The sequence below is a fragment of the Trichosurus vulpecula genome, chromosome 6 (genome assembly GCF_011100635.1).
Source record: "Trichosurus vulpecula isolate mTriVul1 chromosome 6, mTriVul1.pri, whole genome shotgun sequence".
Classification (NCBI taxonomy): domain Eukaryota; kingdom Metazoa; phylum Chordata; class Mammalia; order Diprotodontia; family Phalangeridae; genus Trichosurus; species Trichosurus vulpecula.
This window is the reverse complement of record NC_050578.1, coordinates 194,308,787-194,333,765: the sequence shown is the minus strand read 5'-3', so window position 1 is coordinate 194,333,765 and position 24,979 is coordinate 194,308,787. Positions and strand designations below refer to the sequence as shown.

General features: G+C 40.0%; 1 protein-coding gene across 1 annotated transcript in view; it reads left to right on the top strand.

Annotated features, from left to right (window-relative positions):
- Positions 1 to 24,498, top strand: part of BST1 (bone marrow stromal cell antigen 1) — a 28,916-nt gene extending 4,418 nt beyond the window's left edge. The window contains exons 3-9 of the mRNA XM_036765405.1: positions 4,520 to 4,655; positions 6,480 to 6,562; positions 10,260 to 10,336; positions 13,512 to 13,604; positions 18,523 to 18,609; positions 22,426 to 22,485; positions 24,369 to 24,498. Coding sequence (XP_036621300.1) covers positions 4,520 to 4,655; positions 6,480 to 6,562; positions 10,260 to 10,336; positions 13,512 to 13,604; positions 18,523 to 18,609; positions 22,426 to 22,485; positions 24,369 to 24,477 — 645 coding nt within the window. The 3' untranslated portion in view covers positions 24,478 to 24,498. The remainder of the gene's footprint in view (positions 1 to 4,519; positions 4,656 to 6,479; positions 6,563 to 10,259; positions 10,337 to 13,511; positions 13,605 to 18,522; positions 18,610 to 22,425; positions 22,486 to 24,368) is intronic.
- Positions 24,499 to 24,979: the final 481 nt, after the last annotated feature.

Below are 24,979 nucleotides of genomic sequence, written 5' to 3'. Positions count from 1 at the left end.
AAAACCTATAGCCTTTGTTTTGACAAGCCGTCTCTGTGTTACGTATTCTTCCTTGTAGCATTCCTTCCCTTTTCTGGAAACTTCTACGCCCAGTGTTTCTGGTCAATTCCTAGTGTCTTTCTACCTATGATGTCATAGGTGGGAACCACACTTCTCACTGTAAAACCTCTAGGCCTTATTAACTTTCCCACTGTTACAATGTATGGGATTGTCTCAGCATTTAGGCAGAGCTACAGTGTGTCATGAGTTGCTCTGAAATCCAAAGTGATAGAGCACCCACCTTTCCCACCCATCAGCCTAGAAGGAGTAACAGGAACTTGGCAGAGCTTCAGTGTTTCCCCACCAAAGGGCAGCCTTTTCCATGTTTGTTAGCTCTCTCTTCCACTGAGGTCGCAGTCATCTTTCTTAGTGTGTATGTGAATTCTTGGCCCCCTAGGTATATCCTTGATGGCCTTAGCCCACCCTGAGGTATTTCATATTGGGACTCATACCTTCCATTCTGGAGTTAAAGTGTACCTTGATAAAGGCTCACTGTTTTTAGCATCTTGGGTCAGTCTGTCTCTTTTGTTAAGGACCTCACAGGGTGGTTGAGAGTATAAACCATAGCCAAGAGTCCCCTCAAGGATTCTGAGTTCACATGAACCAGGTATAATCCTGGGGATCTGACCCCAAAAGACCATTTTCTCTCTGATTTATACTCCCACCCCAGAGTTTTATGGTAGGGACCAAGATTGTTTGGGTATGGTTTATGTCTAGGTTTCCCCAAATGTGGGTGATGGGATTACCAACTACCACATGGGATCTCAATGTACAACATGATTAACAATCAATCAATAGAAAAACATTTATTAAGTGCCTACTATGTACTATATGCACTAAGTGCATAGGACAGTCCACCACAGAAAATGGATAAGACAGGAAGGATTCACAGGAGCCTTCAAACAAATAAAAATATTCAAATAGCCCATTAGACTCTCCCCCAGGGAAAACACATTTTCGGGGGCTGTTAAATATATAATTTCCCTTTACTCTTGGAGATACAGTAATGGGTCAATATGCTCCATATATCTTGTCCCACAGCATGGCTTTGGTCTTTCAACTGAAGGTTGTTCGCCTCTTGGTGGTCTTTTCTTCCTCTCTAAAAGACAGTTGAAGAAATCTACCTTTGGGAGACTCATGGCCAAAGGATTGAACTCAGGAACTCCTGGTCTCTTGGGAACTTTTAAATCTGGGATTACTGAGAGCACAATGAGTGGAAGGTCCATTTTCAGAAACTAACTTTTAACTTGTGCTCAGGAAAAGCTAGAGAGAGGCAAAAGGTGGTCAGAAATTAGGTAATAGGAACCTCAGGCCACCTAGACAAAAACATGCTGTTTGGGTCATGTATTGCTCTTTCAAGTGGCCATATTTGGCTAGGGGTGGGGAGAAAAGAAAGGGAAAGGGAGAGGAGAAAAAGGGGAGGAAGGTCTAAGGAAAAGAAAGCATGTGGGGGAAAAAAAAGAGACTTTTATAGACATGGATTAGACAGGAACTGCTATAGTTCCATGATCCAGGTCTATGGGGGTAGAGTGGGGGGTGGGTACACTTTTTACTAGAGTCAAAAAAAAAGTCCATCCACATACTCAAACCTCCAATCATCCTGAGGGCAACCTCAACCACTGGGTACTTATCAAGTGGATTTCCTCTGTCCTGTCACTGAGCCCCAGGGTAGATTAGTATCTTCAAGGGAAGTAGCCTATAAATCAAGGCCCATAGCTTGTAACCTCATCAAATTGATTGGGGAAATGATGAAAACTGTTTTAATTGTTTTCAATTAACAAGTATTTATTTCCCACCCACTGCCACCCCTGCCCCTCAATGGAAAAAAAAAAAAGAGAGACAGAGAAAATCCCTGTAGCAAAAATGGATAGTCAAAGAAAACAAGTTTCCACTATTTGGCTATATCCAAACATATAGGTCTCATTCTGTATATTGAGTACATTGTTTCTGTCAGGAGAGGCGTGGAATTCTCATCTGCTCTGGAATCATGATTGGTTATTATGTTGATCAAAGATTTTAAGTCTTTCAAAGTTGCAACACATAAAACTGAGCAAAGCCCTATTGTAAGAGAAAACGACTTTGTAAATCTTAATAGTGCTATATGAATGTAATGATTGCTCCATCCTAGGACCTCAGAGCTCCAGGAGTATCCCTGAATAGTTCTCTACATTGTAGAGCACTTCTCAAACTGGAGGCTGTGACCCCAAATGGGGTCTCAAAAAATTTGGCAACAATAAAACTTTTCTGAATACACAATGACCAAGAATTAATTAAAAATCAAACTCCTGATGAAACTGAGGGGTTTTCTTGCCCGTGTTCCAGTTCCATTGTGCAACTTCACTGCAGGCTTGGTTCTGAACCCAAAGCAAGCACACTTTGTAATGCCCATGCCCTCATGCCATGCAACACCAAGAAGATCACTAATGGAAAAAGTTTAATTACAACCTGGTGAGTCTGAATTTTGGTGTGTCCCCCTAGACTCTTCCCCCACCCCCACCATGCCCCTCAGCTGCCCAGTGATTAATGCTTTAGTTCCAATTAACTAATTAACATAGATGAACAAGACCTGAAGGACATTTTCCCCTCCCCCAACACCTGGGAGGTAGAGTCAACAGCCGTAGAATGAGACTCACCAAGTTTGTATCCAATTGCCATACTGGATCCATTCCTATCTAAACTAGAGATGGTCTGCGGGTCAGAGGTTGGTCCTCACCGTAGGACCTTGATGTTAGACTGGCTGGCCATAAAACCTAGAATGTAGGAAAGAACTAACATCAATGTAAAGAAACTAAGGCCTATATTTATAGGCTACATTCTGGCCTTGGATGGGAAGGACCAGAGGATTCTCTTTCTACTCTCTTCTCTGACCAGAAGGCAGGCAGTCAGGAGAGAATCAGACCAAAAAAGTACTGCGATGATTAATGCTTTTTGAATGAAACCCATTTTCGTCCCCATAGCCGATCAAAAAGACTTCTCTTAAACTTGTTAGACCAGACCCAGTTACAAAATGTCTCCACAAGCCCCCAAGTTCCCATGGAGAACGTGTAAGCTGAGCACTCTACACATGTTCATACAGACTGGACTCATTGGCCAGTCCCTGCTACGTGAATATGAGCCACTGCAATTCAGAAAAGTTAAATTTATATGAATTTTATATAATTGGTTGACAGTGTAAGAAATGGGAGGAGGAGTTTTGTTCCCACAGAACTAAAGGTGTGCTTCCCTGCCCTCCCCCACTCCAGCTTTAGCAGAGACCAGGCCTCAAAGTCGGTCAGGTGAGAGGTCAGAGGCTTGAACGCATGTGCATGCTTTTTGAGAAGGCAGTCTGGGGAATTAGAGAGGCCAAACCCACTTGAACCAGTTCAAGCTTATCTAGGGTCTGGTCTTGGTTAAGAATCCAGGCCTACTGATTTGCATAATTTGCATATGTTAAAGAGGGAAAGTAGGGGAAGTAAAAGAATATAGTTTAATCCTAAACTAAGGCAAGGAAAATCTAATTAACTTCACTTTTGCTTCTGTATCCTTATTACCCTATTTACATAAACCTAGGAAAACTATGTAAAAAAACAAAGACTGTAAACTAACCATAACTCTAGCAGGAGTGGAGGGAATGGTTACCCCTGCTCCTGCAGCTGTATCCGAGTGAGTGTTCCCATGAGCATTATACCTGCTCTCTCTATACCCACTGAGAGAGAGTAATAAAGTGCCTTCCTCTCCCCACTCTGGTCCTGAATTCTTTGGGTGAGAACGGGCAAATCACATGGATTTTCCTAAGGTCAAGTGAAGGGAAGCAATGGGCAGCGGAAGCTTGGCAGGCTTACTCCTGGATCTTGTTTTGGGGTGTCCTGTGATCCCCACTGCGGTGTTAAAAGGGCTACCATTCTGGATTCCCTTGGGGCCCTGTGGTCTGCACAGCCTTCTTAAGGGGACATCACTTGGGACTTCTGGCCCTGTCTCAGGAGCCTTGTGATCTTACCACTGCCCTAAGGGGCCATCACTGGGGTCTTCCTTAGGGTCTGACCCCTAGGAGGCCCTGTGATCCCCACAGATTGAGGGGTGGCTACCACTTGGTCTTACTCTGGGAGTCCTGTGATCTGTACAGCCTTCCATAGGGATTATCACAGGGTTCTTCCTCAGGTCTTTGGCCCTGACTAGGAAGTCCAATGATCCCCAAAGCCGAGTGTTCTCACAATTTGGGGAAGTCCAGTGATCCCCAAAATCACGTTTCTCACAACAGTTTCATTAGTTTTTCAAAATATCTGTTACGATAAAGAATTAAATAAAATCCATACCCTTTTCCAAGGGGCAAATAGTGTTTAAGATAAGCTAGGACCAATCATTTGTCACCAAGCAAGTTGGAAATGAAAGTGAGATAAAATGCAACTCTTGGTTCCTACACAAAACTTGCACGATTTATACGCTTAAAAAAAAACTGACAGATTTTTTTTTTTGCATGGCATTTTAATATTTTTCTCTCTAGTCATTGTTTTGGGAAAATAACTACAACCTCGTTATTGCTTATGCTGATAACACCCGCCGGCTGATGTCTTTAAGTGATGTGCTATACGGCAGAGTAGGAGATGTTGTGAATTGGTGTCGAGAAGAAAATGGCTCAGGTAAGATTACTTTGTCATGCAAAGGAGAACCAAGGACGAGAAGCCAATCATAAGTTTGTTCTAGACTTAGAGACCTGGGTTTCTGATTCCCTATTATCCTAGGATAATTGTGTTGACCTGTGCCCTCTCGTCAAGCTTCTAAGCTACAATTCTCTGTAGTATCGATATCAGTTATAAATTATAACATTAACATTATTCATCCATTTTCCCCATTCAAATGCAAAAGAAAGAATGGAATTGTAACCTCTAGCTGAAGAGGATAGAATTTAGAACTGGGAAGAGACTTTAGGGTTCATCTAGTAGTTCAACCTCTTCAATTTACACATGAAGAAGCTGAGGTTCCCAGATAGAACATGTCCTGTAGTAGATGTCGTTCAGACTTGGAGTCTGGAAGACCCCAATTCAAGTTCATCTGAGATACTCACTAGCTGTCTAACCGTGGGCAAGTCACTTAACCCCTCAGCCTCAGTTTCCTCATCTGTAAAATGGGCGTAAAATTAGCACCTACCTCACTTCACAGCACCAGAGCATCAAATGAGTTATTTGCAAACTGTTTTATAAACCACAAAGTGTTATATAAATGGTGGTTGCTATTATTATTGTTATCAATTTTCTGAGGTTACATAGATATTAACGGGTGAAGTTTAGATTTTGATCTATGTCTTCTGACTCAGTGTCAGTGCTCTTTCTACTATTTCAAGCTGTTCAAACTAACCAAAATTGTGGGAGCTTGGATGGAGGTTAGAAGAAGTGGGACTTTTTTTTTTCTCTTTTAAGATGAGAAACTACATTATCCCATTAGTGGCATTTAGAAGGAAATGAACTATGTAGTTAATGAATTCTACAGGTGTCATTAAATGAGAAATATTACTTATTTCTAAATTATGCATGAATAGAGGAGGCATGAACAGAGAGGCTAAAGCCGGGCCTTAGAGGAAAACTCATGTTTTAAGACCTGTTTCTAACAAGTAGTAGCCATACAACCATGCTCAAATCATTTGATGTCTCAGTGCCCCAGACAACTCTCTGGAAGTGAAACAAATTGGTGGAGGGAGTTTCTACCCTGGGAGTTCCTTATGTTCCTTATCTACCCCCTCCTAAAAATGAAAAATAAATTTTATTTAGAAGTAGTTGCTAATGTTCTTTTATACAAAACAAGGTGGTACTAAATAGGTCAAAACACTAGCAACTAGGTATTGCAGTGAGAAGAACATTAGGTCTTGTGTCAGGAAGGCCTGAGTTCAAATTTGACCTCAGATATTTACTAACTGTGTAACCCTGGGCAAGTCGCTTAACCTGAATCTGCCTCGGTTTCCTCAACTGTATGTTGGAGATAATAGCAGCGCCTACTTCCCTGAGTTGCTGTGAAATGAAATAATAATTGTAAGGTGCTTTGCACAGTGCTTGGCATGGAATGATATAAAAATGCTAGCTGTTATTATCATTATTAAGATTAAGGTTTAAAATTCAAACCCTTGACCATGAGAAGTCAATGGAAGAAGTGATTTTTTTTTTCACTAAGAGATCAAAGATTCTAGTGGCAGCCTTATAGCCATAAGACCTTGAGCAATTTTGTAACTCATTCTGTGCCTCTTCTATAAATGGCAATAATACACGTGCTGAAGATCTGAGCATGAAGACAGGTGGTCTTTTGAGGTCATTTCTAAGTCTAAAGTCTATTGTTCTATGAAGCTGTTACTATATAGCTCCATTCCTCTACTCATTTCATAAATCTCTAATGTATTCTAGTTAGCCCATCTATTTGCCTTAACTTCTGTCTCTTGTGATAAAACAAATCAATATAACACTTTTGATTTTTCTTAGATTTTGATTATCAATCTTGCCCTACAGTAGAAGACTGTGAGAACAATGCTGTGGACTCCTTCTGGAAGAGAGCATCCGTACAGGTAAATGCTTAGCTATGAGAGTCCAGATGGGACAGATGGCTCTAATAGTGTTTGAAGCCAAATAGAGAGAGAGAGAGATGGCAAAGAGGAGTGGAATGAGGGCTGGCCTCTGCATCTTGGAAGACCTGGATTCAGCTCCTGCTTCTCTGGTCAAGTCACTTAACCTCTCAATGCCCCAAGCATGCAGAGAGGGTGCCCCTCTGCTTTGGTAGATGGAGTTTGGGAGTTCCTTCCATCAGTAAAATCATAGGTCCGACAAATAAAGACTCACAAAGCCACAGTTTACAAGCCATGTGCTTAAGTGCGGCAGATAAGGTTGGTTCTTTTCATGGTTTTCCTTTTTTTTCCCCCAAGGTGGGATAGATAGGTGATTTCATCAGGTATTCTTAGGTCAGCTAAACCATGCCTTGTCTGTTCATATATAACTTGGAAATAAAGAATATTTCTCATTTAATGATCTCTATAAAGTTTCTCGAAAAACAATCAATAATCATGAGGATGACTGTCTGCTAAAGCTCCTCAGCGAATCCTAATTTCACTCGCTATGTCGGTATCTTTGCAAAGGCAGGAAATGAGGGTGGGAGTGTCCAGTTTGATTTCAAGGGTTGAGAAATTATACAGTGCCCAACAGGTGCACCCATCCCATTAGTAAGTAATTGTGATTATTTAAGAATAAAACAAAATAGTTTTTCTTTCAATTTATATGTATTATCTTTCTCAAATGGCTACTACATCGCTAGGATAACAGTAACAGTAACAATAATGATATGCTAAGTACTTGACAGATATCATCTCCTTTGGTCCCACAACAACTATGGGAGGTTGATGATATTTTTATACCCGTTTTACAGCTGAGGAAACTGAGGCAAACAGATTACTCACCCAAGCTTATCTGAGGTGGCATTTAAATTTGGGTCTTTCTGACTCCAGGCCCAATTCTCTATCCACTGTGCCACCTAGCTGCCTATTTAATTGTTTGGACCTAATCGCTTAATTAACAGAAGCATGGGGTATTTCTTTTGGCCTACGGGTACTGTGAAAAAATTAACTGAGACACTAAGGGAGGGTGCCATGAACTGAGAAAGTTTGGGAACCTCTGCTCACAAGGCAATAAGCCTATAGAACTCCTGAATTAGGAGGAGCCCATCATTAGGGACATCGGGGACCTCTGCTCATAAGGCAATAAGCCTATAGAACTTCTGAATTAGGAGAAGCCAATTATCAGGACCCATTTAGGAAGTCTAAAGAAACTCAAGAGAATGGGGTGAGAGGGAATAGAGAGAGAATTTTAGAAGATGATATAATCTCCTCATAAGCCTGGAGTTTGGAAGTGGTAGTCCTAAAAGCTGGAATTGTTTATGTAAGCGAGCACACACACACACACACACACACACACACCACACACACACACACACACACACACACACACACACACACACATACACACGGTAGTTGCTTCTACTATGCAGAGGCTCAGCTATGCAATTCAGGAGGGTTCATGCTCTAAGCTTCCATTGCAGAATGACTGAGAGCCAGAGCAGCTACCGAGGTTATTCTAAACCAGCTTTCTTGTGGAGATCCCCTGGGATAGCTTGTCTGGGTAGGGGATAATCCTCTGTGATGGGATGTGGTCTAACACATCAAGTGACATAATTCAGAGATAAGAGACAAAGCCAAAATACTGTTTTGAAGACATTGCCCTGGGGAAGCAGCATCAGGAAATGAGTCACTTGGGAAAAGCCAAAAACATTCCAGTGTTACAGGTCTGGGAAGGGGATTCCCCCTTTAACATCTCCACACACCATCTCGCCACCCCCCAGGATAGCTAGCTTGCTTACTGAAAGCCAGAATTAAGGAGAGCTAAGGCTGGGCTCAGTGTTTATAACCAGGATGAGGAAAGACAACATGTCAGAATCTTATTTTAAGGAGCTCAGCAAGGTAGGCAGTTGCAGCAAATTGCTTTGACAGGGCCTGCACTGTCTTTTTGAAGCTGTGTAATGAGCACCTGGGCCTTGTGCCGTGAGATTAAAAGGGTGGTTTTCTAATGGAGTCCCCTCTTTCCCTTCCCCAACACCCACCCTGAACAATACTTGCTGCTGCTGTGGCTGTGAAATGCCAGAGAATGGCACTTATGTTATACATCCTGAAAACCAGTCCTCTGAAAATTCCTAAAGTACCTGAAGTTTGTCTTTTACAACCCTTTAGTTCTCTATTTCCTTATCTCACTTTATTTCCTTTTGCTGTATGCTTCCCTCTCCCAACCCCAGGTATGCAGTATCCTCAAATCCTTTGCCTAATTCCTTCTACCAGGGTGATCACCAACTTTATTCCCAATCAAAACACATCCCCAAGGCCCTTTCAAGGCCCTTGCTCTCTACTTGGTGACAGTTGAGGACAACGGATAAATGAATTCCTGATGATACACGGCAAAGTGGAAATGATAGTAAATTTGGAATCAGAAAGATTTGGGTTTCATTCCCACCTTCCCTTCTTAGCTTTGTGACCTTGGATACGTCATTTAATCTTTGTGCCTCAGCATTTTTATCAATAAAATTAGGGATACTTTACTTCCTATCCACCAACAAGCATTTATTCCTACATTACAGAGGGATTCAATTCAATTTAACAATGACTCATTAAATATGTACTATGTGCCTGGAACTGTGTTAGACTCTGGGGATACAAAGACAGAGAGAGCAGTCCTTGCTTTCAAGGAATTTACGTTCTACTGGCAAAATTGTAGTTGTGAGGAAAACTCTTTGCAAACAGTATCATATCGTAGCTGGTTACTCCGCTCATACGTAAGGGCAGCCCTAAATGCCACTATAAAATGCCTACCTCCATCCTAAGAGTTTGGGGTGAATGTAAGAGTTTGGTTTCCATAACTATTGGGATAGACAATACATACATGTTCTAAAATTAATTACTGGCATCTCCCCTCTATGTGATGGTTAATTAATAATAACTGAGGAAACAACCCGAGCTATGTGATTTATTAGCAAAACAGGCATAACAAATGTGTCAAGGAACCGCCTAGGCCGTCCAAAGACCCTGAATGCAGAGTCCTATTTTCATGTATTAAAAAAAATTAATCAAAGAAAACGAATTAATTATAAGAAAATGATTAGCCAGGATACAAAATTAGGCAATCTGATTTCTAATTTGAGGAAGGGTTAGGAGGCTTTCCAAGTTGGGAGTGGGGAAGAGTAAGTTTTGGTCTAGTTGGGAGGGGGACAAGTAAATTTCTGGGTCTTGCTTTTCCCAGATGCTGATTAATTGTATCCACCTACATTTATGAGACAACAGATGGCTGATACCATCTAGTTTCCCATAGATGATTTGCAGAAAAACAAGATGGAGGAGAATATATGTGGAAGCACAAGATGGAGTCCTTGTTCTTGAGATAGAATGTAACTGGTTTTCTTGATTCCCACACCAAACCAATTCTATTTTGTAATTGGCCTTCACTTGTTTTCTGTCAATAAACATTTATTAAGCGCCTACTATGTGCCAAGGACCATGGTAAATGCTGGGGATACAAAAAGAAGCAAAAGATTGTCCTTATCCCTGGGGAGTTCATAATCTCTTCCACTCCCGAAACACATCCACTTAAAAAAATTCTGATTTCTCCTAAGTGCTATATTAATCAGTTGCTAATTATTTGATCTTTTTTTAAATATTTGTTTTTCTTTCGCAGTATGCACATGATAGCTCAGGGGTGATACATGTTATGTTGAATGGTTCAGAGCCATCTGGAGCCTATCCAGTGGAGGGGTAAGTAGAAAAGAACTAATATTATATAATATATCAGAGTGGTATCTATCAAAATGTTGATGGAAAAGAAAAAAAAGATGAATTGTGAACCACTCCCTGTAAAAAAAATCCTTGCAATGCAAATGAAAAACTTTGCAAATCCAGATAGCACAAGACCAGTGAAACAGCTCAGAGAGCAGGAATGACCCCTGCTCCAGACTGACAAAGAGTTGTGGAAACAGGTATTGGTAACTACTTGGTAAATATTCTTCCTATAACAGTGGCATTTTTCATAGTGAAAAGCTTTAGGGAGTTTGGGTTATGGGTCTATGGGCTAGTGCAGGGGTGGGGAACTTGTGGCCTCAAAGCCACATGTGGCCCTTGAGGTCCTTAAAAGTGGCCCTTTGAGGGGCAGGGAACCTGCCACAGGTGGGGGATGGAGGATGTATGTGGAGGGGGCAAGGTGGAGGAGTTCATGGATTTAGAAAAAGAAACCACACCTAACCTTTTCCACTGTGTTGTCCCATTGGTTCATGAGGAAGTGGAGGTGATCATAGGCTCTCTATGCCTGGGCCAGTGGAGTACAAGCTCCGGCAGGTCTGGTGGAGGAAGCACCCACCCTAATAAAGTCATAGTTTCTGGAAATATTGAAGTTAACAAGCCCAGCTGATAGATTTGGCAACAAATTAGAGCACTGGTACTTGCCACACCTGTAGTACTCAGAGTGTTATAGGCAGGTTGTTGGAGTGTCCCCTCCTCCAACGCTTCATTGTGGTGCTGAAGTAGCCCTTCCTCTTGAAGATTATGCCAAAGGCATGTGAAAGCTGGCAAGCTGCAGCAAGCTGTAGAGACTCTGAATACTGTCCTGGCAACCAGCCTTGCTGAGGCATGGAAAGGTTAATCTCCAAGTAGGTCAGCTCCTTGATGATGAATGGTCATGGCAACCCATGCAACAAAGGAAAATACAAAATGGCTCAGAGTGCTCTTCTATGATTATGGGGGAGGGTGCTAAAAATCACACTATTTTGAGATCGTTTATAAACATCTTGTATTATTAGCAACCTCCCCCCCCCCAAATTCTGATGGAATAAAATAATCCAATCATTAAGATATGAACTTTTATAGGCGTAAATGTAAAATCATAATTTAGATTTCCAAAATCAGTAACATAAGTATAATTTGGAGAAAATATCACTTATGCAAGTCATAGTGTGGTATAAGATACTCTAAAAAAAGTGAACTTAGACCACTTTAATAAGAGGATTGTGTTCAATAAAAAGGCTGATGACAGACCCAACTCCACTCTGTTTTGGTTAGGCTACATCTTGAAAGTCTAGGTAATTTCTGGATGACTATTTTTAAGGAGTATTAATAACTGGAGCAAGTCCCAAGGAGAAAGGCCAGAATTTTTTTAGGGGCTATAAAACTATAAGGATTAATTGCAGAAACTGGAAGACTAAATAAGAAAATTTAGGGTGTATAGGAGTATGATCTTTTTCTTTTGGAGGGGAGAAGGCAAGGCAACTGGGGTTAAGTGACTTGCCCAAGGTCACATAGCAAGTAAGTGTGTCAAGTGTCTGAGGTCTAATTTGAACTCAGGTCCTCCTGACTCTAGGGCCTGTGCTGTATTCACTCTGCCACCTAGCTGCCCCTAGGAGTATGATCTTCAAATAATTAAAAAAAGACATGGAAAAAGGATTGGAAACATCTAAAACATTAAAATAAAATAGTCAAGCCAACAAACATTTATTAAATGACTACTATATGCTAGGTACCCTGCTAATAAATTTTTTAAAAATGTATTACACATTCTAAATTGTATTGGGGGGTAGAATCATATAAGATTAGTAAGCGGAGGTTCTTAAGGACTCAGATGTTGCCTAAGTTTAAAGAATGATTTTCTAAAAATTAGAGCTGTTAAAAATGGAATGGATTGACTTTTTAAATAGTGAGTTCTCTATCCCTGGAGGTATCCAAGAATTTTTAAATATTAAGTAACACTTTATTTCAAAATGTAAGAACCATTGTTAACTCATTATAGAAGGAAACCATCTATCTGGCAGGGGTTGGACTAGATTATCTCTAAATTCCCTTCTGTTATTGGGATTTTTGGCTTCCTTTTAGGAATTTTTATTATTCAGGGCTCAGGGCCATTCTTCCTGAAACTTTTGGTTAACTACAAGTCTGTCTTTTATTAATATTAGCCTTTTCTGAGTAATAGTATTAAAGGAAGACTTTTGATATTCCTGAGTTAAGAAACCAAATGAGAGGACGAAAGGAATACAATATCTTTAAAATCTCCCCCAAAATATTTTATTTGTGGAAGAATTTCCCTGATATTAAATCTTACTGACATGTAATTCCTTTCCTGTCAATTAACCCATAATGACTTCTTTAAAATATAGACTTAGAGTTTAAGAGTGTAAGATTTTGCAAACTCATTGTTTAATCTATAACCTGACTTAGTTTATCTATAGAGTTTGTTTCCAGAGGGAATGCATATGATTCTGCTCAACTAAATTTGCTTAACTTTTATGACTATTGAAGGAAACATGGGTTTACAAAATTAAAAAAAAATTCTATAGCCTCAAAGAATATATGAAATTGCAATATATAAAAAGTTAGTTCTCTGTCTCTCTGACATAATTTTCTCTATAAAAACTTGTCAGAATATCCTAATCTCTGTTCAGGGATTATTTTTCTTCTCTGAACCTGTGACTAAGCCTAATAAAACCTAGATTTTTACCTCTTTAATGTGTGTGTTGTGGTGGATAAATTTCAGCAATACTTACCTATCCACATGAACTCAGAAAGGAAATATTTCTTTCATAACACTTTTTAAAATAACACTTCTCATTCAAAGACTCTATGATTGTAGGTACTGTGCAGCTTAAATATGGAAAACAATCACTGTTCCTTCATTTTGTTATGTTTAAGAATAATATTGCTCAGTGTTTTTAAGAGATTTTCACAGATCTCATTAAAACCATGTTCAAAGCAGGTGGCTTTAAATAAGCTTCAAGCCTTTGTTAAGACTACAGTAATTATTTTCCAATCAAAATACATGGAATAGAACATTTATTTTAAGTAAAGTATATTAATTTAACTTAATTGAAAAAATAGTATGTAAATGAGTTGGTACCTGAAATGAAAAGGATGCTTTTTGAGAGTTTAAGATTTTCTTTCTTTCTTTGAGTTTTTTTGCAGATTATGAGATCCCCAACTTCCAAAGAGATAAAGTCACACAATTTGAGATCTGGGTCATGCATGAGATTGGAGGACCATATTTGTAAGTTAAGACTTTATTCAAAATGAGTAATTATTTAAAAACTAAGTGTACTAAGCCAGTAAACAAGCTATTTAAAAGTATATGTCAAAAAAAACGTTCACTCCATCTAAATTGGCAGGTTACCCAGGTTTCTAGTCAAATATTAGACAAATAAAGACAAAGACCTTGGTTCTGTGGGAAGGCACAGGGATAAAGATGGTGTGATATAATCAAAAGAGTCTGAAGTTGTAATCTAAGAAGCTGGATTTGAATCCTGCTCTTCCACTTACTACCTATGTGACCTTGGGCAAGTTATTTTAATTCTTTGGGTTTCTTGCTGGCCACTCATTTGTTAGGTACAGTCACATGAGGGGAAGGGGCAGCATGTTCCCAAGGGAATCTGACAGCATAGCTGTGTTATAAATATACTTATGCTGTCTAGGAATAAACAATACTTGTTGGAAAGCCAGGAAGGTTTTACCTATATTTTACATTTATTCGTTCTGAATAAATGGGTATGTCCCCTGAACACAGTACAGGAGAGTTCAAGGACTCAGACAAACACTAGTGCTTTTATTGACTCCCAATTCGAATCTCCTTTTTGGCTCTTCATTGGCCAGATGAAACTCCCTGACAGCCTAACATACCTTCCTCAAACCACTGGTTAAGCGTGCATACAAGCTTCTAATCTTTCAATGGATCAGAAGCCTGGTTTTGGCTAGATCATAGCTCTGATTAGAACCAGTCACCTGACTTAGCATCTGGTATCACTATCTTGTGGAAACAAAACTCCTTCCACCATTTCTCCCAGCTTGTAGTCCAACAGGACCATCAATACCATAATCCCTGTGTGATCCTTCCCCTCTACCTTCAAAGGTTGAAGGAGAAGGTTTGGCAGTATTCTCCCTTGCCTAGGATACTATTGAGATTGTTTGGTAGTCAGGGCCAGAGGAGAGACTCTTAGCTCTTGAGGATGGTGACCACCTGGCTCTTGTGAAGGACCAGGTATTAGGGAATTCCTCAGTGTAGAAATCCTAATTTCCTTCTGAAGAGTAATTCCTCCTATCTGGTTTGTTCTGGGGTGGGGGGGGGTTGTTGTTCAAATCATTTCAATCACGTCTGACTTTTTGTGACCCTACTTGGGTTTTGTTGGCCAAGATACTGGAATAGTTTGACATTTTCTTTTCCAGTTCATTTTACAGATGAGGAAACTGAGGAAAATAGGGTTTGACTTGCCCAGGGTCAAACAGCTATATTTGAACTTGGGAAGATGAGTCTTCCAGATTCCAGGCCTACTCTCTATCCACTTCAACACCTTAAGGACCCCTTCAATGGGTACCTAATCTTATCTGGCCATCCAGGTAGGGCAGGAATTTATTTTCCTCAAAATGTCTAGGTGGGACCTGAGGTGACATGGAATCTGAGTTAGTTTTCCTTTATTTTCCTTTTTCCCTGAAGGCTGTATTTTCTTTGACCCCTAAAGTTACTTTTAAATGTTGAAAGGGGGAGAGATGGTTCCCTAAATTCACAGCCCACAGGTTTTGTCCATTTCCTCCACGCAAAGTAGTTGTTGCAGACATGAAGCTCACAATGGTATTGATAGGGTACGGCCCTGGGGACCCCCCTCCTAAACCTTCCTTGAACTTTCCCAGTTGGCCAAATCTCTGGTATTCGCCTGGGGCACCTGGCCCTTCCCAGTTAATTAACTGCCCTTTCATTATGGCCCTCTTTGTCTGTACCCGGCCCCACCCTAGACCGCCACTTCCTAATTCCATCTAGACCCCTTCTCTGTTCCCAGTCTTCTGTATAAAAGATCCATCTTGCTCCCCCACCCCCCAATTAGATTGCTCGGATTCCTTAAGAGTCTGTCAATGTTCAGATTCAATCCGGCCTGCTTGTCAATACAAGCATCACAAATGCTCAGATTCTTAAAATACGGCCAATAGCCCAGATTCTTAAAATCTTGCCCACCCCAAGTGGGTGTTCTAATAAACTTTGTCTCTGACTGAAAGAAGTCTTGGGTTGAATTCATTCAAGGCTGGACCCGCATCATTTGCCCTTGAATTTCAGGGTTCCCAGTATCCCTAGACCTCAACAGTATGGGCCACATTAGCTGGGAGGATGGGTCACTTGGTTTGTGTCCCATATTCTTGGCCCTCTTACCTCTCCATTATTCTCATGTCCTGCCCCACCCTGCTGAGCTGGTTGATGGTCTACCAACTCCCCGCCAGTAGACACTATTGTGGGAAGCCAAGATGCCTTTAGCTTTTGAAGCTGTTCTGGAATTCCTTCCCCAAAGCTGGGAGTTGGAAGGAGTGGGAGCCTTGCTTGGGGCTTGCAACCTAGAGGACTTTCAAATGTTGAGGCGACTACTTCCAACCCAGAAGGTGAATGGGGTTGTAAATTTGGAGCTGAAACTTTAAAAGGAATTTCCTAGAACGTAAATTCGTTTAGTTATAGAGAAGACTACATCATTATAACTCAGATTTGTTGAGGCTTCTAGAGTTTTGCTGTGAGATTTGCATGTAAATGAGAACATTAAAATTTTAAAATTTTTATTTCAAATTTCACAAACTCCAAATAAAATGGACATTTCCATATTCACAGTAGAACGGATTAAGAAATTATACCCCCCTCCCCAAATGAAGATCTCTATCATGCAGAGCCTGGTTTTCTTCTTAAGCATATAATAAATTCAAACTGTAGCTTTCCAAACCTGACAAAGCTTGTCTGTGATTCTTCCTAGTTTTCCTTCTGTTCTTTACATTAAAAAAAAACAAAACAAAACAAAAAAACCTCAATGGTGCTTTTTCCTTTTCCTTTTTCCCTCATCCCATCCTTATTTCTCTCGCTTGCTCACACCACTCCCCATGGGGTAGGGGAGAGAGAAAGCGGGAATAATTTTGTAAAAGAACTGCCAAAAGAGGTGAATGGAGAAAATGTGTGAAAGGTACTGAAACAGGGCAAGTTAGGGGCCAACAAGAGGAAGCACATGTTAGACTAGTGTTTTGGGAAACTGAAGGGTAAAGGCCTAGATGGTTTTCTTATCTATAAAATGTGAGACTGAAAGGTAGGAAAGAAAGTTCTCCTAGGCATAGTAGAAAGAACACTGACTCTTGAGTTAGAGAGGGTCTGGGTTTAAATCTTAGCTCTAATGCTTATTATCTGAGTGACCTTAGGCAAGTCACTTAATTTTCCTAGGTCTAGTTTCCTCATCTGTAAAATGAGGAGGCTGGCTTGTGATTCTCTTCTAAATCTATTCCTTCAATCACTTCAAATTTTGCAGAAAAAGCCTCTCATCCTATTGAAGTTTTACCTCAGACTTAGCATCCTTTGAAAGGCATTTTATGATGATAAATTTGGGGCAGTGGTTACCTGTCCTCAATATAATGCCTATACGTTGATGGAGCTATTTTTCTAATCTTGATTTAAGCTTAAAAACCTTTTCCCCTTGTTAATTCAAACACTTTTTTTTTGAAATCCTGCTTCCTTCATGCCATTTTTCCTCCTAACTGCAGGGTGTGAATACTTTTTCTAATTCTCTCGGTAGTATACTTTCATAGGAGAGAAAATGAATCTCTTATCCCACATAAATCCATTCAGGTTTAAAGGATAATAATTTTAGAACTAGGACTAACCTTAGAATTCTAGTGCATTCCTCTCATTCTGTAGAAAAAGAAACTGAGACCCAGAGAGTTCAAATGAGTTGTCCAAGGTTATACAGGTAATAAGTAGCAGAATTAGGACTCCAATCCAGATTTTCTTACTGCAAATCCAATCCTTTTTCCACTCCAATGTGGGGTGGAAAACCTTATGCCATGGTGACTTTCACCTCTTACTATCTTATATACTACATGGGGAGATATTAAATTTCCATACAAGGAGTTCATTTGTCTGTTTAGCACATTTATTATTTCTTTACATCTCTGTTTTTTCTTAAAATTTATTTTAAACTCTCAATGTTCTGATGGCAAGAATTGTATCTGTTTAACTTTCAGGCAACTGTCTGCATAAAATGAATTTATTATTACTTTGACTAGTACTAATACCTATCACAACAAAATGTACGAAGTCAGATTTAACATACAAATGCTCTTGATGGTGGTGATTCATTTAATACAGAGTTAGCCAAAAATCAGTGGCAGAAGCATTGTGGTATAGATTAGAAAGAGTACTGGATTTAGAGTCAGAAGTCCTTTAAAAAGCAGGGGGAACAGGTTTACAACATTGGTCAAGAAACTTTTGTAAAAGTTCTTCCCAAATACATAACACTCTGCTAGGTGCTGGGAGGAGAAACATTTCTGAACCCTCAGTGCTCACAATCTTACTGGGGATGGAGAAGGCTCTTCACATCAGTGACTCTGCCTCAGTCTGACCTCTTTCCAAAATTACCTAGCACTAGAGGAAGAAGCCTTCCCTAAGGATGACATAGCTTCCAGGACCTGCTACAACTCTGGTTGGTCTTGGTTCCCCCCCAACGATGCAAATCAGTTATGTCTACAAGAAATGAAGATTTTCCAACAACCCCCATGAGTTACAAATTTACAAACATGTAGGTTTTAATAGTAGCACATTGGTCATGTTCTTTTCACATCCCTGCTGTGGCATAAGGGAAATCCTAGTGACAACTTTGGGTCCATGAACTTTTTAAAATACATTTTGATAATAATATTTCAACATAATTGATTTCCTTTATAATCCTATGTATTTTATTATATGTATTTTAAAAATATTATTCGGAGAAGAATCCATAGATTTCACCAGCCTTCCAAAGAGGGGCTCATGACAAAAATGGTTATAGCCAGTTTCCAACTAGCCAGAGTGGGGTCACCACTGATCATTACAGTTTGTGGTAATGAATCATCCCAAGACAGATGTATAATCAAGTTGGTCTAATAGTCAAGAGAAGGTCCTTAATAATTGAAATTTTATTTTACAGAGAATCCTGTGGGGAAGGCAGTATGAAAATACTGGAAAAGAGACTGAAAAACATGGAGTTTAAATATGAATGCATTAATGATTACAGGTAAATGGAATCTGTTTGGTGGATATTTACAGGGATGTTCATATCTGGTCCAAGGTTGTATTAGCTAAGATAAGGTAATGTTGCTAATTACTAAGTTAATTTGCCTGATGGTTTATTACTGGGTGTGGAAGTCAATATTCCATAGTCCAAGAACTTTTGCTACTGAAGGGGATATTTCTGTCAGGGCCCCTCCCTCTCTCTTGCCCCATCTACTCAACTCCCCCATCATATTCCATGTCCCTCCCCGTTGTCTCTGGTTCTCAGTGCAAGATATCTACCAGCATTACATCATTAAGAAGAAGAATCAGAGAATACCATCGTGATAGAATTGAATGAGAGGCAACATGGCAGACTTGGAGTAGGGAAGAACTGAGTTCAAATCCTTCCTCAGATACTTATTATATGTGATCTCAACCGAGTTGCTTTACTTCTTGATTTCCTTATGTGTAAAATGGTGGTAATAGTAGACCCTCTCAGTCTTGTTTTATTATTATTTTATTTCCTATGAAGCCTTCTCTGAGTAATCTAAGCCAGCTCTTTGCCCTTTGTTAAATCATTTCACTTAGTACTCTACAGTTTTGCATTTAATCAATTTACATGTATTAGGTCTGTCCCCTTAACTAGGTAAGGAGTTCCTTGATAATCAGGTCTTTTACAAGACTTTCTCTGTATCTCTACAACACATAGCAACAGTCCACAGCAGGTCCTCCGTAATAAAATGAGATCATGGCATTTAAATACATACGGAAGAGATCTTAATGATGTTTAGTCATTTTCAGTCTGACTCTTCATGAACCCTTTTGGGGTTTTGTCAGCGAAGGTACTGGACTGGTTTTTCCATTTCCTTCTCCAGCTCATTTTACAAATGAAAAAACTGAGCACAAACAGGGCTAAGTGACTTGGTCAGGGTCACACAGCTAGTGTCTGGGGTGGGATTTGAACTCAGGTTTTGGTCTTCCTGAGTCCAGGCCAGGTGCTCTATTCACTGCACCACCTACCTGCCCTAAGAAGAGACCTTAAAGATCATCTAATTCTTTAAATTTGTGTCCATGAGCTTTAAAAACAATTTTGATAATTGTATTTCAACATAATTGATTTCCTTTGTCATCCTATGTATTTTATTGTATATTCAAAAACATTATTCTGAGAAAGGTCCACAGATTCCACCAGACTGCCAAACAGGTCCATGACCAAAAAAAAAAGTTTAACATCCTTTGATTTAGTCCATCTCCATCAACTGACAGAGGAAAAAGCCGAGGCCTGGAAAGAGGAAGTCACTTGCCCAAAACCACAGGGTGGCACAAGCTTCTGATTCCAACCTCAGGGCTCTTTCACCATACTAGCAACTCTTTAGAAGTTAAATGACTCTTTGGGACAATATGTTGACTGACAGAAGGGGGGTAGCTGATAAAGCATTGATTTTGGCATCAGGAAGACCTTGGTTCTAATCCTGCTGTAGACACTTAGTAACTGCGTGACCTTGAGCAAGTCACTCAACCTAAGACTCAGGTTTCTTCTGTAAAATGGGAATAATAACAGGATCCTTGCAAGGATCAAAAAAGATAATGTATTGACTATTTGGCAATGCCAAGGACCGGACTCTGGTGCCTGTATCATACCACCCTTTCCATGTCTTTCTCAGGTGGTGATAATCAAATCGACATTACCTTTGTAACTCTGAAGGGTGTGACAATCTACTCCCCTATGGCTGCCATTAGTATCCTTGACCTTCTGAGCTGTAAGGGGAGCCAGGCCAAAGCTCTTTTTTCATCACCTTTTCTTGAACTCTCGTACCTATTCATGTTCCCATCCCATCCATCCATTGTGCCCACTGGAATCCCTGTTCTATTTTTCAGTTAGTCTCTCTTCATATTATACCTGTGCCCTTGATTCAGAAATTACTTTGTATGTGTTTTTATGTAAATGGACTTGGATGTAATAATGATAATGGCTACCATTTACATAGGGCTCGATTGTTTTTACATGTGTTAAATCCTTTTCAACAACATTGTAAAGAGAGGTGCTATTATTCTTCCCGGTTTTATAGATAAGGAGACTGAGACAGATAAAGATTAAATGACTTGCCCAGAGCCCCATAGCTAGTAAGTGTCTGAGGCAGGATTTGAACTTAGGTCTTCCCAAATCCAAGTCCCATTCCCTATCCACTGGGTCACCTAGTTATGTACATGTTGCTCTCCCTCAATAAAATATATCCTCTTTAAGAGTAAAGACTGTTTCATTTTGTCTTTGTATCCACAGTGCCTGGCACAAAGTATCCACTTAATAAATGCTTGTTAAAGTGCTTTGCAAACTTGAAAGTGAGATAGGTTAGGTATTATTATTAACTCTTTAAGCTGCTTTCCCTCCTTTAAACTGTTATTTGCAAAGCACTTTCCAAACCTTAACCTGCTGTAGAAATTCTAGTTTCCCTCTAAAGCCTTAGTGATGAAAAACAAAGGAGTAATAAATGACAAACACATTCATTTTAAGGACAAGTTTTTTCCCCTTAACTTGACAGACTAAAATAAATGTCATCCTTAAAAAACAAAACAAAACAAAAAAAAAACCCCTTAAATAAAGTATCCTATATCATACCCTGCTAGGGCTCTGAGAGCTCTCTCACCGCTGCCTCCTCTCAGGCAGAAGAGGTCCCTGAATATCCAGTGGCTAGCAGCAGAAAGAGTAGAGAAGGTTAAGTGGAGAAATCCAGGCTCAAATGGGTGCTCTCCTCCTCCCTCAGGGGTAACATTGCATCATGGACTCTGCCAAGCTGGAACATATCCAGAGAAGGGTTAGGTGTGATTTTAGAATGGCAGCAGGTCTTGAGACCACATCACAGGGAACTTTAGCCCAGAGAAGATAAGACAGAAGGATATATGTGATAGGTACCCTTAAATATCTGAAGGACATTCATAGGAAAAAAGGATATGATTTATTCATTGTATTTTCCCCAGACAGAACTAGGATTAGTGGCATGAGTGTGCTGGTAAATGTTTAACTAGCTGCCCCTTCCCCCAAATGCATGAGTGACATTATTAAAATTTTCTCCATGCTTCCTAGACAATCAACAAAACGACAAATCGACCCCCAATTTGTGGGGTTTGCTGATTTCTGAGGTGTAAATGTGCACATTGAAAATTTAACAGTGGGGGAGAGCCGGCTCCAACACGTCAGGATAGTGGGTAGAAGGTACAGGGATCTATCTAATGGGTGGAGTTGTCTGAAGAGGTAATGGTCAAACAGTGAGACCGGCTGGTGCCTGGAAGTATTCAGGCCAAAGTTGGCACATTCAGCATGACTAGACAGAATTCAGGCTTCAGGCAGAAGGTGGTTCTTAGGGGCTCTCCAAGGCCCCTTTCTTTCAGTTCTAAGGTTCTATGGTTCTCTGAGGCCCTCAGGTGGTCAGTTGTGAGAAAAGTGGGACCTCAGAAAAGACACATTTGGGAAGGAAAGGTAGTCTGCTGCAGCCAGGATGAGGTTACATTCAGGGCAGAAAGAAAAAGTATTTATTGAAAATATTCATTTTTTAAAATTTTGAGTTCCAAATTCTCTCTCTTCCTCTACCCCTCCCCTCACCCACTGAGAAGGCAGGTAATGTGATGTCAGTTGTACAAGTGAAATCATGCAAAACCTTTGCCTTGTTGCCAAAAAAAAAAAAAGCAAGAAAAATCAAGTGAAAAAAATTATGCTTCATATTACACTGAGTTCATCAATTCTCAAGTTGGATAGCATTTTTCATCATGAGTCCTTTGAAATTGTCTTGGATCATTGTGAAATAGAAACTTTAAATAAAATTAGAATGATTTTTTCTTACAGACCTGTGAAGCTCCTAATGTGCCTGGACTATACTGACCACCCTGACTGCATCTTTAATTCGTAAGTCATCATCTGACCCCTAACCAGCACTACACCTGCCTAGAAAAGCTATAATTTAGGGTTTACTTACATAGTACTTTTGCACGATGAAGCAGGAAGAGCACTGTGCCTGGAGTCAGGAGATCTGGGTGTGAATTCCACCTCTGACATTTCCTGGATGACTGATGGTGGGCAAATGCTTTTAGCTCTCTGAGCCTCAGTGTCTTCAGTTGTAAAATGAGGACAGTAATACTTGTAATTGTGTGTGTGTGTGTGTGTGTGTGTGTGCGCTTGCGTGCGCACGCACAAGTGTGTGTATGTGTGCGTTTGCATATATTTGTTGTTGTTCAGTTGTGTCCAACTCTTCATGACCCCATTTGGGGTTTTCTTGGCTGAGATACTGGAGTGGTTTGCTATTACCTTTTCCGGCTCATTTTACAGATGAGGAAACTGAGGCAAACAGGGCTAAGTGACTTGCCTGTAGGATCACACAGCTAATAAGTATCTGAGGCTGGATTTGAACTTGGGAAGATGAGTCTTCCTGACTCCAAGCCCAACACTATCCACTGTGTCACCTAGCTGCCCATTTTGTTGTTATTGTGCAGTCATTTCAATCATGTCCGACTCTCAGTGACCCTATTTGGAGTTTTCTTGGCAAAGAGAAAACACTATATATACATGCATATATACATATAAATATAGTATACAATGTATGTATATATACACATATATCTAATATAAAGTATTAGGTATTAATGTAATAGTATATATACCTAATATACACACATGCATATATACATGTTGTATGTATGCATACACATATGTACCTAGATATAATGTGTTTTGGAAACCTTAAGATGATATAAAAACATTAGATAATGTTATTCTTTTTCAATTGAAGCAAGACTTGGATCTGTTTTTCTTGTTTCCTTAAGAATAGCAACAGCAACAACAATAATAAACCACGAGCATGGTGCCGTGGACCTAGAGCTGGGTTTGGCATCTGGAGACTTGAGTTCAAATTTCCACTCTGCTGCTTACCATCTGTGAGCTGGGAGAGTCAGCTTCTCTGGGTCCCAGTTTCCATATTTGTAAGATGAGGCAGCTGGACCTGACAATCTCTAAAGTCACTTCCAGCTCTAACCCTCTGACCATACATGAGGCTTTGCATGATGTATCCTCCTCCTCAAGCTAGTGAAGGAAATGGAGGAACAAAGATTAAAATGGCTTTACCGAAGCTTCATGGCATATGCACTGGAAAATCAAGACCATCATGCCCACCTGGCAGGTCATTTTCTATCTTCAGTCTTTAGATTTCTCATCTATAAAATTGGAATTTTACTAGATGACCTCTGAGGTATCTTTCAGTTCTAAATCTATGATCCTGTCCCATGATATGTGAAAATCTTGAAAATGACAATATGCATCTCTATTTACTAAGATGAGTTCAACTTGCAAAAGAATTATTCACTTTATGAAAATATTTTCCAAAATGTATTTTAAATTGGGAAAAAAATCGGTCTATATAACATATATTCTATAAAGCAAGATAGTCCTGTGCAAGTATTTGTCACATAAATGAGAAACTCCAGGAGGTAGATGGGGTACAAGTAAAAGCTGAGGGTGGGCTCTGCCTTGTTTCCTGTAGCTGAGGCACCAGGCATTTACAGAGAGAGCCAGGTCAACTCAACAGAAGTATTTCAATGGCAGCATTAGATTCCTCAGCTAATAGATTTCTATTGGTGTTCATTTCATCTTGTGCTTTGAAAGTTCCAAGGTCCAAGCCTGTCCTCAGAACAGAGTCCCTGTTGGCTAACCTCTCCCTGCAGTTGGAAATAGAGGTAGCGTGGACTTTTTTCTACACCAGTGGACCTGTGACTATTTCTTTCCTTTTGTATTTTCAGAGCAGCAGTCTCAACACAACAAAGATTCCAATCTCTTTTTGGAGGAAAATGGAACCCGAGTCTTGTGTTTTTTCTTTTCTTGGCACTGGCTTCAGGAATTCAACTTTAACTTCCTAATGAAAATAGAGATTTTCTGAGAGGGATCCACTCCTGAAAGAAGACTTTAGGACTGGATTGGGCCCCTGCCCACAACCATTCATTTCTTTTTCACATAAGATAGTAAGTTATTTGGGAGTGGCAATAGCCTATAGTTTTGTATTACTGTTCCACCATCCAACTGTTTACTCTCTAAATCAGAGGTTCCCAAAGTGGGCTATACTGCCCCATGGGGGGAGCTGGAATGATCCAGGGTGGGCAATAGTAGCCTCAGGTGCAACTGGGGGTCATTGAATAAAAATAAGGGGGTGGTGAAAGCATAAAGAATTTTGAAAAACGTTCATATGTGTTTCATCTGTTGTGTAATAGAGATAAGTTGTAGTGGTTTTTTTTTTCAAATAAACACACAAAATGCCAAGTTAAAACCAATCAGTGGTCAAGTCTGCCAACAGGTCTTAACAACCAAATGTTGGCAGGCTAGCATGTAGTGGCATTGTTGGGAAGTCCAACATGCA